This window comes from Hyla sarda, chromosome 1, assembly GCF_029499605.1.
Source record: "Hyla sarda isolate aHylSar1 chromosome 1, aHylSar1.hap1, whole genome shotgun sequence".
Taxonomy (NCBI): Eukaryota; Metazoa; Chordata; class Amphibia; order Anura; family Hylidae; genus Hyla; species Hyla sarda.
Window position 1 is genome coordinate 401,512,606 of NC_079189.1, and position 15,382 is coordinate 401,527,987.

The following is a 15,382-nucleotide window of genomic DNA, read 5'->3' on the forward strand; positions in this document are numbered from 1 at the left end:
ACCAGAAACAGTACAGCAGAATCCCATTGAAATCAATGGGACTCTGCTGCAGCGGAATGTCCGTGTGGAAATTCTGCACCAGTAACGCCCGTGTGAACCCAGCCTAAGGGAAAACAGATATACGTACGTTCTAAATCGAAAACTTCTGCTCCATACTAAAATTAGGCAGAAAAAAGGGGAAAAAAATTTATCTGAACTGTCATAGAATTTAGAGCGGAATGTGGCAGGGTTGGAGGGGGAAATGCAAAGTTCCATTGACTTCAATTGTATTTTATTAGCAGTTTCTGCCCCAAAAATTGACTTGTCATTTCTTCTGGCAGAATTCAGATCTGTAAGCAGTCACTAAAGTTCCATTGAACTCAATAATTCATAGTCATTAGGAGGCCTCAAAATCAGCATCAACTCTTATCCAGAACAGATTTTATTTGACAAATTTTCAGTTTCACCTTTTATTGCATACTAACCACTTTATTTTAGGAGAATGCATCCCAATACGATTAGGGGGTAGTTTCAATAACATGTCACTGTATAAGGATTGCAAACATTGGTGTTTAGCTAATGTATGGAAATCTCATTGCATTATGCTGTCAAAACACTTGACTCGTGATTATGAAAGGTGATGAATGGCCTCTAGACATCATTCTTCTTTCCCTGTACACAACCCGTGCTGCTTCTCTGGCTTCTATCATTACACGTAGGGCTCCAATTATTTGACTTGGATCAGACACATCCAAAACTAAAAAAAAAAAATAGATAACACATTTACAGGCAAACAAGTGAGATTATTGTTTGATAATTTTTCATTTTTTCTTTTTAACAGCCTACAAAATTACTCTCGTCTTAGGTTTTCCAAGTTGCAATGCGGCCTGAGACGCATCACTAGTCAGATGATGACAGGAAGCCTGTCTGCTTCAATTGTTGTAGCGGCCGCTTGGTGGGAGGGAGATCATTCTGCAGTGAAATGTAGTTTTGCAACAGCTGGAGGCACCTTGGTTAGAAAACAGGGGTCTATTCACAGCAAAGCATGTGTTTCAATTGGTGGGGTGGCTGATGTGTGGGAGGGAGAAAAGTGACCTCGCACTTACAAACACGGTATTATGGGATTTGTAGTTTGACTGAGGGATTTCCAACAGGAAATAGCCATTTCACAAAAAGATAGCCATAGTGTTATAGTAATTTCACAACATAGCACCAAAACAAGCACAGATCCTTCCTAAGCATGTCCATTACTTTCTGGCAGGTAAGTACAAAAATCACCTTATGGTGGATAACCCCTTTAAGGTTACCATCACCTTAGATAGGTGTCGTCTCTGCCGAGCAGGCATGTTTTCTCATTAGTGAAAGGGGAGTAGACTCCTCCGGCAGTGACTTATTTATTTTGTGGATTCATTATTTGGCCTGCTTCAATCCAACTACCCAATTTTTTTCCCCCTGTCATTGTGGGGAAAGTCATACCACCCCCATGCAGATTGGATGGTTGGCAAGTGCTGCCAATGTGTATATGGTTTTTGCTCACCTTTAAAGACAAATTATAAAATTCTGGTTGCTCTACTGATGCTAGGGGAAGCTTACTGAATAATAAAGTAAAAGTAATAAATCTAGCTTCAGTAAGGACGTAATCTCTTGTGGTCTCTACAACCAGCTAAGATGATTTTATCATTCAACCACATTTACACTACGGAATTTCTGCCTGCAATTCCGCTTTGAAATTGCAGACAGAAATTCTGCTTACTAAAATGAACAAGCTAGTGAATGGGTTTTCCGTCCACCAATTCACACTTTGTAATTTTTGAAGCTGAATTTGTGAATGGAAAATGAGCTTTGAAATTTCCGCCTTAAGAAAAGTGGTGCTCATTCTTCAGGTTGATCTACTCGCGGAAAACATTGCAGTCTATTGGGGACGGCAATGTCCGCGTGATCCTAGCACCGACTGATTCAGTTGGCGCTGGCTGCACTCTGAATCTCTAGATGGAAATTTTCCGTCTGAAGATTCCGCAGCGGGAACCTAGCCTTCGAGTTCTGATAGAAACCGTATGTTATGTATTTGCATACCCTGTAAAGTTTCTTCAGCTGGGTCTACAGCTCTTCTTAAGAGATTCCTCAGGTCTAAATAGGCATATCCTAAATCACGACACTCATCTTCTTCTTCATTTAGTGGATCACTCACTACTGTGAACTTCAACCTTTGTTCCACCAATGACAAAAGAATTATATAAAAATAAAATTAATTTAAATGGACAACAAAACTCCCTGATGTAACCCCTTCTTCAGTTAGAGCTATGCTCATTTTTGGTCTATACAATCCAGTTTCTATGCCACCATTCACAAATGTACAAAATCTTGACTAAAGTAGTTCCCTGTGGTGACTAAAGATGTCCATTTTGGATGAAGTTATACAAATTATAGTAAGCAAGAGGTCTGCTTATGGACTTTATAATTTCAGTGTGTTACAGTGTCATTGTAACAAACCACAGTATGTCTATGCTCTTAAACAGGGTTGTACTGTTGGGGCTTGTGATACTGCTCTGTGTAGGTTCAGAAAGACACAGCTGTCAAAATATAGCTGCATCATCCCGATGCAAGAATAGTACCATCATTAGACTGCAGCTGAGTACTCTCTTCCTAGTGCTCATGTGTATGACAGGGTGAGTGCTGAACAGGAGTAAGGAAGTAGCTGACAATGTGGCCTTGAACTAGAAAAGGTTGTGCATCCTTGTTCTAAAGGTCTAAAGGGTAAAATGTGCTGAAATACACTGAATTAAATGAGCTTCTTATACTTTTAAGGTAAATACAATGTAACCTTTTCATTGGTCAACTTAATACATATGACTATTATAGCAAACAAGGTAGATTGGAAATGTAAGCACTCACCCGAGTGCTTTAATTTTCAATCTACCTTGTTTGCTATATTGCTGAACTGGTTAAATAGAGCAACACCTGAAAAGTAGAAAATGGCTGCCCAGCCCTATGTGTGAACAGTGCTTGATTATTCTAATAGTGCCAGACTTTATCTCTATTGAAGTTCAATACATATGACTATTGACGATAAATATAACACAGTCACCACCAAAAAAACAAGCACGACACACCTGACTGTTTCTCCGGCAGTGTCTGATCCCTCTAGGAGCATATAGAGGAAATGTCTTCGATCTACATGATTTTCACCATCAAGATAAATCACTGGAGGAAGAGAAGACATGTAGTAAAAGCAAAGTCCAAATCTAATGTTAGGTTTTGTCATGTAGAACAGTCGCCATGGCGTCCTAACCTTTGCTGAAATGGTAGTATATCTCTTCACCACGGGTAGGCTTGCGTAGTGATAAAGGTGTCTCTGTTTCTTCAGGAGGCACACCGGGGAAATAAAATTCCACAAACACCCTCTCCACTGATTTATCAGCCACCACATGTGAGCATGGGTCTAAAGTGAGAGAGGCCACTTCCACCCGAATCCTAGATGAAGGCTTAGCAAAGAATACAGAGGTTGGATGAAACACTATACAAAATTTTTTCTATAGTTTCAAAGGTATTAGTAATAGAGTTTTTTTTTGTATTTAACTTGCATGTGAATTATGACATTCAGCAGAGCTGAGAACATCTGGTAAATTTGTTAGTTACCACAAATTGAAGGTGTAAACTGGATAATACAGAGACTCAAATAATGCAATTGTCTTCAAATTTAGAAGTTGACTGCTGCAAAATACATGTGAATTTATTTACATACCATTTTATATGCATAAAAGGGTTCTGATGCTATGATGATATCATCCTCATTATCACCATCATCATAATCGCTGTCTGTAATGTGTATGGTACCAAGGTTCTTTGATGGATTACCTGGAAAAAGACAAGTAAGACTTCTTAAACATAACTTGTGTATTATTAGTTTTGGTCTAGCAAGAGGCTGACTTTTTCCACCTTTTTCTTTTGGTTGGACTTGTCTGATGGGTTTGAAAGAACTTGCATATCTTGTGTCCTGATCAGATTCATCTATACACAAAAGACCTTCTTGATATCCTTCTCGTTGTTGTTCCTGTATATCCTGAAAATTTCAAGGTGTAAATCATGTTTAAAGCATATAAAGAGATATTTAAAGGACAACTGCAGTGGTAAACATTTATATATGCCCGTGCCCGGGCCTCAAAAATAAACTTATACATACCTTCCTATGAGCCCCTGTTGGTCCGGCGCAGGCCTCACACTCCGGCAGTGATGACGTCATTCCACTTCCTGGGGATGCCGCAGAGCCGTCGGCGTATCACTGGTCGTGGCGATGTCCCACCCCGGCCTGTGATAGGCTGAGCCCACTGTCATGTAAGGAGCTCTGGCCGGCTTCTTACATGACAGTGGGCTCAGCCTATCACCGACCGGGGCGGGACATCGCCGCGGCCGGTAATACCCTGACGGCTCCGCGGCATCCCCGTCCTCAGGAAGTGGAATGACGTCAGCACTGCTGGACCGTGAGGCCTGTGCCGGACCAACGGGGGCTCGTAGGAAGGTAAGTATGAGTTTATTTTGTTTATTTTTTTAGGCACGGGCATATATAAATGTTTATCACTGCAGTTGCCCTTTAAAGCATAAAAGAACATGCTCATGGCCATATTATGGCTCCATGAAGTGCTGAAAAAGGATAACATTTTATCCTGGGATTCAGAAAAAACTTTCCCAAACCAAGGAATCTCCCAGAACATGATGCCGCTTTGGGCCCTAAATCTATGATCTTCACTAAGTGGTTTGTGGTCATATACACAAGCCAAAGAAAAAGTATTTTTAGTAGTAGTTAAAGGTTTATTTTCAACATCTGTCTATCCATTTATGAATCTGGAGAGTTCATTGGCTTATGTGAGGTTACTAGAGTGAATTCTCTCAACCACAACTTTGATGGGATCAAAGGGTCATTGTGTAATGAAAAGTTATGCAACTACAGTATATGATCTACTTTGAGCTCAAGTTATTCACAGTTTTCAAGATTTCATGTTACAGCCATTGAACACAAAACTTGATTGTTTACTTCAAAGTTCTAAAAACCTGTCCTGGGCCTGATGATCATATGCGATATACATCCATTACAAGACACCCTGTTAGGATATGTTCACACCCAGAATGGGGTTTGAAGAAATCCATGCCCATGCTGTAGACAGAAGCCTACTCAAATGTATGAAATGGATTTTTAGTTGCTAAAATTTTTAACATACCGTAATGCACCTTGCATTACCGTTATGGATTATTATTACCCGCAACTAAAGGATGAAGGTTCCCATTCAGTAATTTCAAGCAGAGATCTTGGAAACTGTAATGAACTGATACACAAAGCATATTTCAAAATTGCATGACTTTACTAGCTTCATTTGTGGAAACTGGGAAAAACCTTTTGAGAAGCAATAGTCAGTCGGGGGTTTAAGAGCTGTTATATGCCACACTCATGTTATTAACTACTGTATATAAACTCATGCCATAACTTCTATTTAGCATTCATCTTTCTACCACCCACCTCCACATTCATGTCTATTTCATCACTCAGGTGATCAGGTGTCAAGGAGTGAAGTCTTGTCTCATTCTGCTTCAGCTTTGGATATTCTGTTGTGTAAGGGTCTCTCCTTCCTCTTTTGTTAGCACTTACATCTCTTTGTAGTTCTTCCTCAGCCTTTCGTGATTTAGATAGTCTGGATGTACTTAAATGAATCCTTGACGTATCCCTTGGTAATACCTTCCTAGGAGATTGGTGCTTGAAAAATATTAAACCTTTAAGTTATCGTACAGCATGTATATACAGTATAGCTTCACAGACAGGATGCTATAAGAATATGATGAAGTTATTTATACGTATAAAGCAACCTATGTAGTACAAAATACATTTTTTTCAATTCTACATTTTGAACAAGATCACAAACTTTAGAGTGAAGAGCTATAGTAACAACCAGGTCACCATGATATTACCGTATTATAGGTGACATAATACACTATACACTAAGGCCTCCTTCATAAAAGCAAAAAAAAAAAAAAAAAAAACACAGAATGAGGAAAGACACCCCAAAGAAAAAGATATTGTAAAGCATTTTATATTCCTCCACTTTCAGCTAACATCTGGCTGCAGTATTTTTCTTGTTCTTTTCTTAAAACACCATATGTAAAACTACCCTATGACATTAAAGAGGTACTCGGCCTCTAGACATCTGTGGTATGGGGTGTGATGCAAATTGGAATTACCCTAGGGGCAGATGGCATTAACCCCTTGTATTCGTGAAGCCAGGGCATGGTTTCTCCTCAATACCATCCGAAGTTATATCGCCGGATCCTGGGATAGGCACGGGGGCAATAATGACTCCGACGCCAAGTTACGGATAACGGTAGCTTTACTGAAGTTAGACATATGGAAAAGTCTATACAGTTCAGCCAGTGCCCACGGAGGTGACCAGTGACTCAGAGACCTTAAGGGCTTTCAGGGACTTGTAGTAGATGGGGTCAATTTAACGCCGGCCACATTGACTTGACAGATGATGACTGATTGACTTGTGACTAATGACTGACAAGACTGTTACTGTGGCTTACTTGCAGGTTTGTAGCTTGTGGCTGGAGACTGGACTTGAGGCCTCCTATGAAACTGGACACACACTTAGGCACGACTTGACTGGACCTCAGCAGGATGCAAGAGAGAGAGCAGAGGCTCCACCCAGGGCTTTTATGGGGGAGGCTTTGGGGGATACCATTGGCCACCCTTAAGTATACCTCCTGGGTAACAATCACATGACAGCTCATATGGTAAACAGTCTTAAAGTGACAACACTTTCTTCACACAATACACAGTATAATACATAAATATTTACATGAGGGACACTGAAGGGAGGCTACCTGACAGGGCAGCATGGGAACGGGGGAACATCTCCCATACTGTGCCACCACAAACTCCCCCTCTTAAACACAGCCGTCCTTGGCTCCCAGTCCTGGAGGGCGGACAACTGGAAGTGGCCACTGGTGCCTAGACTGACAGTTCCTGGGGCATTATTGCCGAATGTCCTTTACAGATCTGTATAGTTAACAACAGGGGACGGGTCCATGTAGCACTTTGGTGAAAATGTCCATACATGCTCCTTTGGGAAATAAACTGGTAAACACACGGGATTCATTACACTCTAGACACTGAAACACATTATTTGCGGATTGGGCTGCCAGAGGCAATCTACCCAATGCCTTAGCTGCTGGGGCCCCTTTGGTACTAAACACTTCTTCCCAGAACTCCATATGTACTTTATACAACATATCTTTGTTACCTCTATATACAGAATTTCTGTCTCTTTACGTGCTTTACTTAAGTTGTAGGGGAACCCTCTGGCCAGGAGAGCACCCTGTACACGGGGACAGGAAAAATGTTAGATACATAAACATTTCGCCAATATGGACTGAAAATGTACATGTTAGATTCGGTCCTATCTTTTGACTAGGTTATATACACATTGTATAGACTAGAGAAGCCAAAGAAAAAGACAGGGATCCTGCAATAGACCTTGCTATCTGGCTCCCATCTCGGGCTGCTCCTCCAGCAGGGACTTCAAGACTGCATGGGGCGTTCAGAGGTGACTGCCAGCGGTTTCACGCATAGGACTGCGCGTCATCCGGCCTCTGCCGGCGGTTTCATGCATAGTAATGCGCTTCCTCTGGCATTCCTTCGGAGCGCCCCATGCAGTCTTGAAGTCCCTGCCGGAGGAGCAGCCCGAGATGGGAGCCGGATAACCAGGTCTATTGCAGTGAGTGCAGGACGCCTGTCTTTTTCTTTGGTTTCTCTATTGCTGATTATTGTTTGCATTGTCCTAGCACCACCGCTATTGGTCACAGCTGGCTGCCTTACCTGGAGTTAGTATATCCATCTCGTGGAGCTGCAGGCTAAAGGTATCGGTGCCACTATTTTGTTCTTTGGTTGTTATACATTGTATAGACTGACTAGATTCATTGGACTATGTGTGATGCTTACAATTTTATATAGTATTATTTCTATTCCCTAAATCTAACTGGTATCTGTAATGGCAGTGAGGTAGTGGCTATGCTTCTCCTGATCGGGCCAGGATACCTCCTATATAAATTGCCATGAACAAAAGACACTGTACACCTTGACATTTTTGTACAAACATATTATATACATTTTATTACAGTATACCGTAAACATTATAGTACACTTACACGAATACTAACTTGCACAAAGATAATAGAAAAATATATTACTCTAACGGTATATACATATATTATTGTTTTTGTTCCTAGTACCGCTCCACAGTTCTGGTACACTTTAGAGTTCTTAGTAAAGAATCACAGCTAAACGCCGTGCACATATACTTAAGCAAATGGTTACAAATAAACTTCTTGACAAGTTCGTCAGGCACTTTTTCTTAAACGTTGCATAACCTGTAGACAACAAAAGTAATTCACAATTATCATTTTATAGGCTTCTTTAACTTGGAAACTTGCAATCCCAGCCTCGCCGGTCGTACTGCTTCCAAGGCTGGGACATGTAGCGGGGTCCACGGGACTGTGCCCCCTCTAATGGACTCACTCGGGTGTTCCAGTTCACCCGGGACAAAGTAGACTCTGCAATGGTGGGGCTGATGGTGACAACCATTTGTACTGCAGCGGCTTGCACCACTGGGGGAACAGTGTTGCATGTTGGGCTGGCCAAACCTCCTCTGCGGGAGTAGGCCGAGGCACTTCAGTTGGTGCTCGCTGGTTAGGCCAAACCTCCTCGACCATTGGCGTAGGCCTGGGCACATTCACAGACGACTTTGGCAGGTACTTCAGTGCCATGATAGGCACCTCGGGCATGTAGACCTTATCCTGCATGGTACCTCTGACTTTAGGCGGCAGCAACCCAAATGGATCGGCCTCCCAGTCATCCAATGGAAAGTATGCAAACGGAATCTGTGTTGGATTCTTCGGACGGGTCACCGCAACCGCCCACTCTCCTCTCATGCTCTGTACAGGAGTGTACTCCACGATCTCCCTGCTCTCTAGAGAATGCAGTGGTGAGGGGAGATAGTCTCTCTGCACAGCCCGACGATTAACCAAGATGGTCCCACCATGACGACAGTCCATGAGGGTGCCAAACCCCTGTACTTTGTCAAATTTTATGACGGTGGCTCTGCGACATTACAGGGGTGGCTCTCCCTCTCGAGGAGGTTCTAGCTTTCTAATGTACAGGGCCTCCAATGCTTTTGTGTCCTGCTGCTGCGCTTGTCACACCTCATATGGCAGCAGCTTTGGCTCATATCTTTCCTTTCTCTGTGCCCTCAGCCTCACAATCTCGACCACCTGAGCTTCTCTTCTGGCCCACTTGGACTGGGCCGGTGGGACTGGGGGATGGGAATTCCCTGGCAAGGGAAAAAGGGGCTCCTTCATATATTGTATTAGTCCAGGCTCATCGCCAAACAACCACTTTGGTAAAGGTGGTGACTGGGAACTGCAGACTTCTTGGCCTGGGGGATTTGCTCTGGCCTAGGGGTAGAAAGAGAGGTAGAGAAAGTGGCATCAGCCAGGGTACTCACTTCTCACTCCTCGGTGGGAATTTCGGCCCAGGTCCGGTGGTGAGGGGACAGCCTCATCGGCCATGATGCACAAGAAAATGCTGGTGTTCCCTCCGCCGGGGTTGGTGGCCAGTTTCCATCATCCTCGGGCAGCGGGACTTGGTAGCAGGCCTCTTCGGCCCCAATGGAGATCTTCTGGAGACGGTCAGCCAACTCTTGAAGCAGGTGCACCGCAATGACTTTCTGGGCCTCCAGCGCCATATTGAGACTCTCTGCTTGCTTGTTCCGCCATGTTGCTCCACTTGCTAGCTTCCGGAAAACTGGGAGGATCCAGAAGTGCTGCTCCTTTTATGCAGGGCCTCGGGAAAATGGCCACCGGCCGGAAGTGCTTCAGCGGTGCAGCAATGACTTCCGCGCCCTTGGCAACAAGGGGCAGATCTTTACAGTTCCATTTCAGCATCGATACAGCAACATGGTTTCCACACCCCGGGGGGTGGGTGCTGACCAGCGTGGGACATTTTCGCGCCCTTCTCCGGCACATGTTTAACCCTTGCAGGTACAGGCAATACTTGACAACATAACATAGCTTCTGATCTCATCTTGCACACGGTGGACACAGTACTTAAACACTTCACAATGGTGGACAGTCTTTTCTTTACCTCCCCCTCTATTTCACAAGTGCCTTGGGTATAACACTTTCCACTGATAAAGTCCCGTACACTTTCTGGTGCAAACTTTATTCGCATCAGCATGCGATTTTCACTGACAATACTTGACACAGTTCAGACTGGGGGGAGGATTTGTCGCATAAGGCACACATCCGTATCCTGTTTGTAGGACGCAAAAGTTGTGGTATGGGGTGTAATGCAAAGGGCAGATGGAATTACCCTAGGGGCAGGTGGCATTAACTCCTTGTATTCGTGATGCCAGGGCGTGGTTTATCCTCAATACCACCCAAAGTTATACCGCTGGATCCTGGGCTAGGCATGGGGGCAATAATGACTCCGACGCCAAGTTACAGATAACGGTAGCTTTACTGAGGTTAGACGGGTGGAAAAGTCTATACAGTTCAACCAGGCCCACGGAGGTGACCAGTGACTCAGAGACCTTAAGGGCTTACTAGGACTTGTAGTAGATCGGGTCAATTTAATGCAGCCCACGTTGACTAGACAGATGATGACTGTGACTGACTTGTGACTGATGACTGACAAGACTGTGACTGTGGCTTGCTCGCAGGTGTGTGGCTTGTGGCTGCAGACTGGACTTGAGGCCTCCTATGAATCTGGACACACACTTAGGCACGACTTGACTGGACCTCAGCAGGAAGCAAGAGAGAGAGCAGAGGCTCCACCCAGGGCTTTAATGAGGGAGGCTCTGGGGGGGGGGGGGGGGATCCCATTGGCCATCCTTAAGTCACCTGGTCACTCATACCTCCTGGGTAACAATCACATGACAACTCACATGGTAAACAGTCTTAAAGTGACAACACTTTCTTCACACATTACACAGTATAATACTCAATAAACAAATTTACATGGAGGACAGATGCACAGGGACACTGATGGGAGGCTGCCTGACAGGGCAGCAAGGGTATGGGGTAACACCTCCCGTACTGGGCTACCACACATCTTATCCCCTATGCAAAGGATAGGGGATGAGATGTCTGATCGTGGGGTCACGCGACGTTTAGAGCGTCGGGGAGCACAAAGTGAAGTTTGCTCCATGCACCTGATGTCTGGGGTGCCACAGCCGAGATCAGGGATAGGGGATAAGATGTCTAGGCGAGGAGTACCCCTTTAACTGCAAAATCAACTTTAAAAAATCATGAACAGAACCAATAAATTTACAACACTCCCAGTCATCCATCTTTATATGAATGTAAAGTGAAACCTGTCATCACTTTCATGCTGTCTGAACGATTAATCATTTGCAGTTCCCCCTATTTACTTTAAAAAGTGCTTCTGCATCAGCTGAGTTGTGTATGATAAAAATTATATATATATATATATATATATATATATTAACATAAACTAAGTTTATTAGGAGTCACCTTAGATTATTGTAACCTGTGCAAGTGTACTCATGCACTTACATGGTCATGGACAGCTAATTCACAGTTAGACAGCATTATCCCATATATTACCCTGTTATATACAACTCATCTGTGACAATAAAGTCTCTTTACCTTCTCTAAAGTTATGTCACCACAGGTAGATGATTCCCAGAGACTCTGACCAGGAGCATGGTAAGGATTTCTCCATTCCAAGCTTATCTGTATGGAGCCAACACACTTGCCATAAGGATTCATAAGCCCAAAATCACCTTTAAGAGTAATATGACAAATAATAAGACAGAAATATGAGACAAAAAAAGACCAGTCATACATTGTGATTATTACTATTAGCAACAACCTATAGAAAAAAAAGTTAATTGCTTACCTTGGATGCTTTCTCCCTGTGCCAGTCTCAGAAGGGGCACCTCAGCTTTTCCCAGATAAACTCCTGGCTGAGTTTCTTCATCGTCAAACACATAAATATACAGATGGTCCTGCTGAAGATAGCGCTCCAGGTCAATGGTCAACTGGAGGGGATAGACAGCTTCATAGTCAAACTGAGGGTTGTTGCTACAGGGTATAATGGAAGTAGTATGGTCTGGGCAATGGTAAAAACGATAGACAATGTATGGACTTGGTTGATGGCCCAAATGACTCGCTTTCAGACTTCTACAACCCCATATCTTGATGATCAAATCATTTTGGAGTCCACTTCTCAATGGTGAGTTCCAGAACTAAAAAAAGAAAATAGCGTCAAAAATTAGTTCTGTCAACAAGTGATTGAAGGCTACTATTCTAGGCATTAATTTGGTGATCCTTGCTTGGATGGATACCAGAATTCTACTTCAAACTGTTACCTATGTATATATATATATATATATATATATATATATATATATATTTTTTTTTTTTTACCATTTTGTATATTTATTTTACCTTTTCTGTATTACCATGTCTGTGAGTGGATATGTAGCCACGTGCTTTGCTTCTTTGCCTTTGAAGACACTCGACATGGGAAAGGGGCCCATGTAGACGAAGCCAGTAGCTCAGTTCACCGACGGTCTCCCCAGATTCATCTAATGATAGCAGGAAGGTCAATGTTATCTCTTAATCTCCTTGTCATTGGCTAATGCTGTGTTTCCCAACCAGTAAGCCTCTAGCTGTTGCAAAACTACAACTACCAGCATGCCGGACATCCAAAGGCTGTCCGGGCATGCTGACAGTTGTAGTTTTGCAACAGCTGGAGGCATACTGGATGGAAAACACTGGTCAAATGTTTCAGCAATATGTCATTAAAAAAACGACACTGTATTATAGAGGTATTCTTCCATTGCAATATTGCAGTAATATGGTATTCTATGGAATATGGCATGTTTATTTTTTTTTTCAAGAGCTCCATGAGAATCCATGAGTTAAAACAAAACAAATAAAAGTTCAGTATGGACCCATAGATTTCTATCTTTCCCATATTATGGCTCTGTACAACTCGGAACTGGTGAGTGCCTATGTGACTTTCATGTGCATGATGCTACAAAATAGATCCACATCAGGAATAAAAATACTGATGTAAAAGTAAATCAATAAGAAATACATACATATTATCAGAAACACCTAAAAGTATATTTCTTCCGTCATGTAAACTGAATATTAGCATTTCCCATTCATTTTCCTGAACACTTACCAGTTAGAATAATAGAGTTGCATACTCTGTTTGTGGTTTGCAGTGCTGAGTCTAGCTTCAGACGTCCTCTTGCTAGTTCATGATGGTCAATCCCTTTAACTTGATAAAGCTCAACTGTTAGTGTCCCAACTCTTAGATAGCGCAGGAATTCGGGATCGGGAGTTACGGCATAGCGAGAAGTGAAGTTGTACTGAGGCCTGCTTCCAGCAACAACAGGGGTTGCATGGGTCTCAAAGTCATATAGTGAGTAGATACAAAATGTGACTGGTTGAGGGTCTTCAATAATTCTCATGCCATAAGGGGTTAAGCATATATCTCCAATATGGACCTCAAACAGAGTTTCTCCACGCTGAAGAGAAGGAGGTGGGGAGACACCAACTTCAGACAAGGGAGAATCTTCAGTATTTAGTCTGAATGGAAATGTGCCATATGCAATGTCTTTGAACTTTGCTAAAAAAAAAAAAACAGAAAATAAAATATATAGACTATATGCTTTTCTGCATTATATACAGTCCATTGTGAAGAAAAGCAACTACCTTCCAACATCTGGATTCTGGAATTCCGCTGAAGAAGTCTGGCCTCATAGTTGTGCACTTTTTCTTCATTCTCTCGAATTTCACATTCTGATCTAAGCTTCACAGTCTTTAGCTCCTCCTGACATTGAATTAAAAAAAATATATAAATTAAACAATAGAGCTAATGGAAAACCAAACAACGACAGACTACATTACAGTAAAGATTAGACATACATGTATACTTTGTCAAATCCTACCTAAAGGAGTAGTCCAGTTAAGAAAAATGTATCCATTATCCAAGGGATAGGGGATAAGTGTCAGAGGGACCCCTCACAATCTCCTGCCTGCAGCCCGGCTTTCCCCAGTTGTGGCGACCATTGCACGATGCAGTGGTTGACATGCCTCATTTATGCTTAAGCCCTCGTATAAAGATGCATAGAGGGCATGTGCCAACCCCGCTTCATGGATGAGAAATGAGAAGAGCCAAAGTGCCGTGCAGGAGATCGCAGGGGATCCCTCCCATTGGTCGGAACCCACAATCTGACACTTATCCCCTATCCTTTATTTCCTTATCCCCATCCTATATTTTCCTAAACTGGATAACCCCTTTAACTTTTGTTAAATAGGTAACATAGTAGTGTGCCTAGTGAGGCCTCCAGGCTGTAAAACGAATCTACTATAAGGGGGTCTTTTCTTAGCACAAATACTGATAACATATTGTTAAAATATATTATCAAAAGCCTCTTAGTGGAGGAAATGTTGGACATACACATTAGACAGAAGCAGGCTGATGGTTAAATAATCTTTGCATCATCTGGTGAACAATTGCTTTGCAGCCATATATATTTGAATCCCTATTAGCTAGGAGATACACATGTGGCCCTAGCTAGGCCCAGAGCTAAACAAGGTTCTATTAGGATTTAGCTCCACCCCTTTTCTTGGGATAGAGAGGTTGACAAGGGACTTTCACCTGCAATGATTGGCTAGGAGAAGCATGTGACCAAAGCATCACTTAATTGTGCACAGTATATGCAATAAAAATCCTTTGCACTATGCAAGACCTCAGTGTATGTAATAAATGGAGCTTAATGCACATAAATGCATAATCAAAATTCTCTTTAGACTCCCAGCCACCCAACAACATTATTAGGATGGTAGCTGTATCAGTTATACTGCAATTATATGTTTTTGTTCTTTTTGTTAATATCAGTCTAATATGTATGGGCACCTTTAGTCTATCAGTTTTGCTCAGCTAGTTCCATAGGATTGCCCATTAGAGTCTGTATGGTGTACTGTGATCTTGCAACAGTGTGCAGGACATATCAAAAAGAATCTGTTAGATCACCAGCAGCCCCGGGCTTGACAGGTCAGGAGAATGACTTTCCTTGCACTGCAAATCATGCCTGACTGGTGAGGAGGACGCGCAAGTGGCACTGGAAGCTACTGCATTCCCTCCAGTCACGGGGAGTTTGGTTTAAAGTTCTTTTTCTATTTGATGTGGCATCACATAGAGCTGAGAATAACAGACTAGGAACCCTGTTATCCTCATCTGTCAGGTCCTGGGGCTGCTCTTAAGTGGCGACCTGACAGATTTGTAAACTATTTCTATTTAAAAATCTTAATCCTTCCT

At 42.6% G+C, this 15,382-nt stretch overlaps 1 protein-coding gene across 2 annotated transcripts in view; it reads right to left on the reverse strand.

The window, feature by feature from the left end:
- Positions 1-296: 296 nt before the first annotated feature.
- Positions 297-15,382, reverse strand: part of RPGRIP1 (RPGR interacting protein 1) — a 57,320-nt gene continuing 42,234 nt past the window's right edge. Inside the window, exons 16-27 of one of the 2 annotated variants that reach the window (XM_056527878.1) lie at positions 13,774-13,891; positions 13,238-13,687; positions 12,493-12,632; positions 11,942-12,290; positions 11,689-11,825; positions 5,489-5,722; positions 3,907-4,039; positions 3,722-3,834; positions 3,269-3,461; positions 3,090-3,180; positions 2,053-2,183; positions 297-736 (exon numbers count right to left, since the gene is read on the reverse strand). In XM_056527878.1, coding sequence (XP_056383853.1) covers positions 588-736; positions 2,053-2,183; positions 3,090-3,180; positions 3,269-3,461; positions 3,722-3,834; positions 3,907-4,039; positions 5,489-5,722; positions 11,689-11,825; positions 11,942-12,290; positions 12,493-12,632; positions 13,238-13,687; positions 13,774-13,891 — 2,238 coding nt within the window. In that variant the 3' untranslated portion in view covers positions 297-587. The remainder of the gene's footprint in view (positions 737-2,052; positions 2,184-3,089; positions 3,181-3,268; positions 3,462-3,721; positions 3,835-3,906; positions 4,040-5,488; positions 5,723-11,688; positions 11,826-11,941; positions 12,291-12,492; positions 12,633-13,237; positions 13,688-13,773; positions 13,892-15,382) is intronic. The other variant, XM_056527888.1, reaches the window with a different exon arrangement.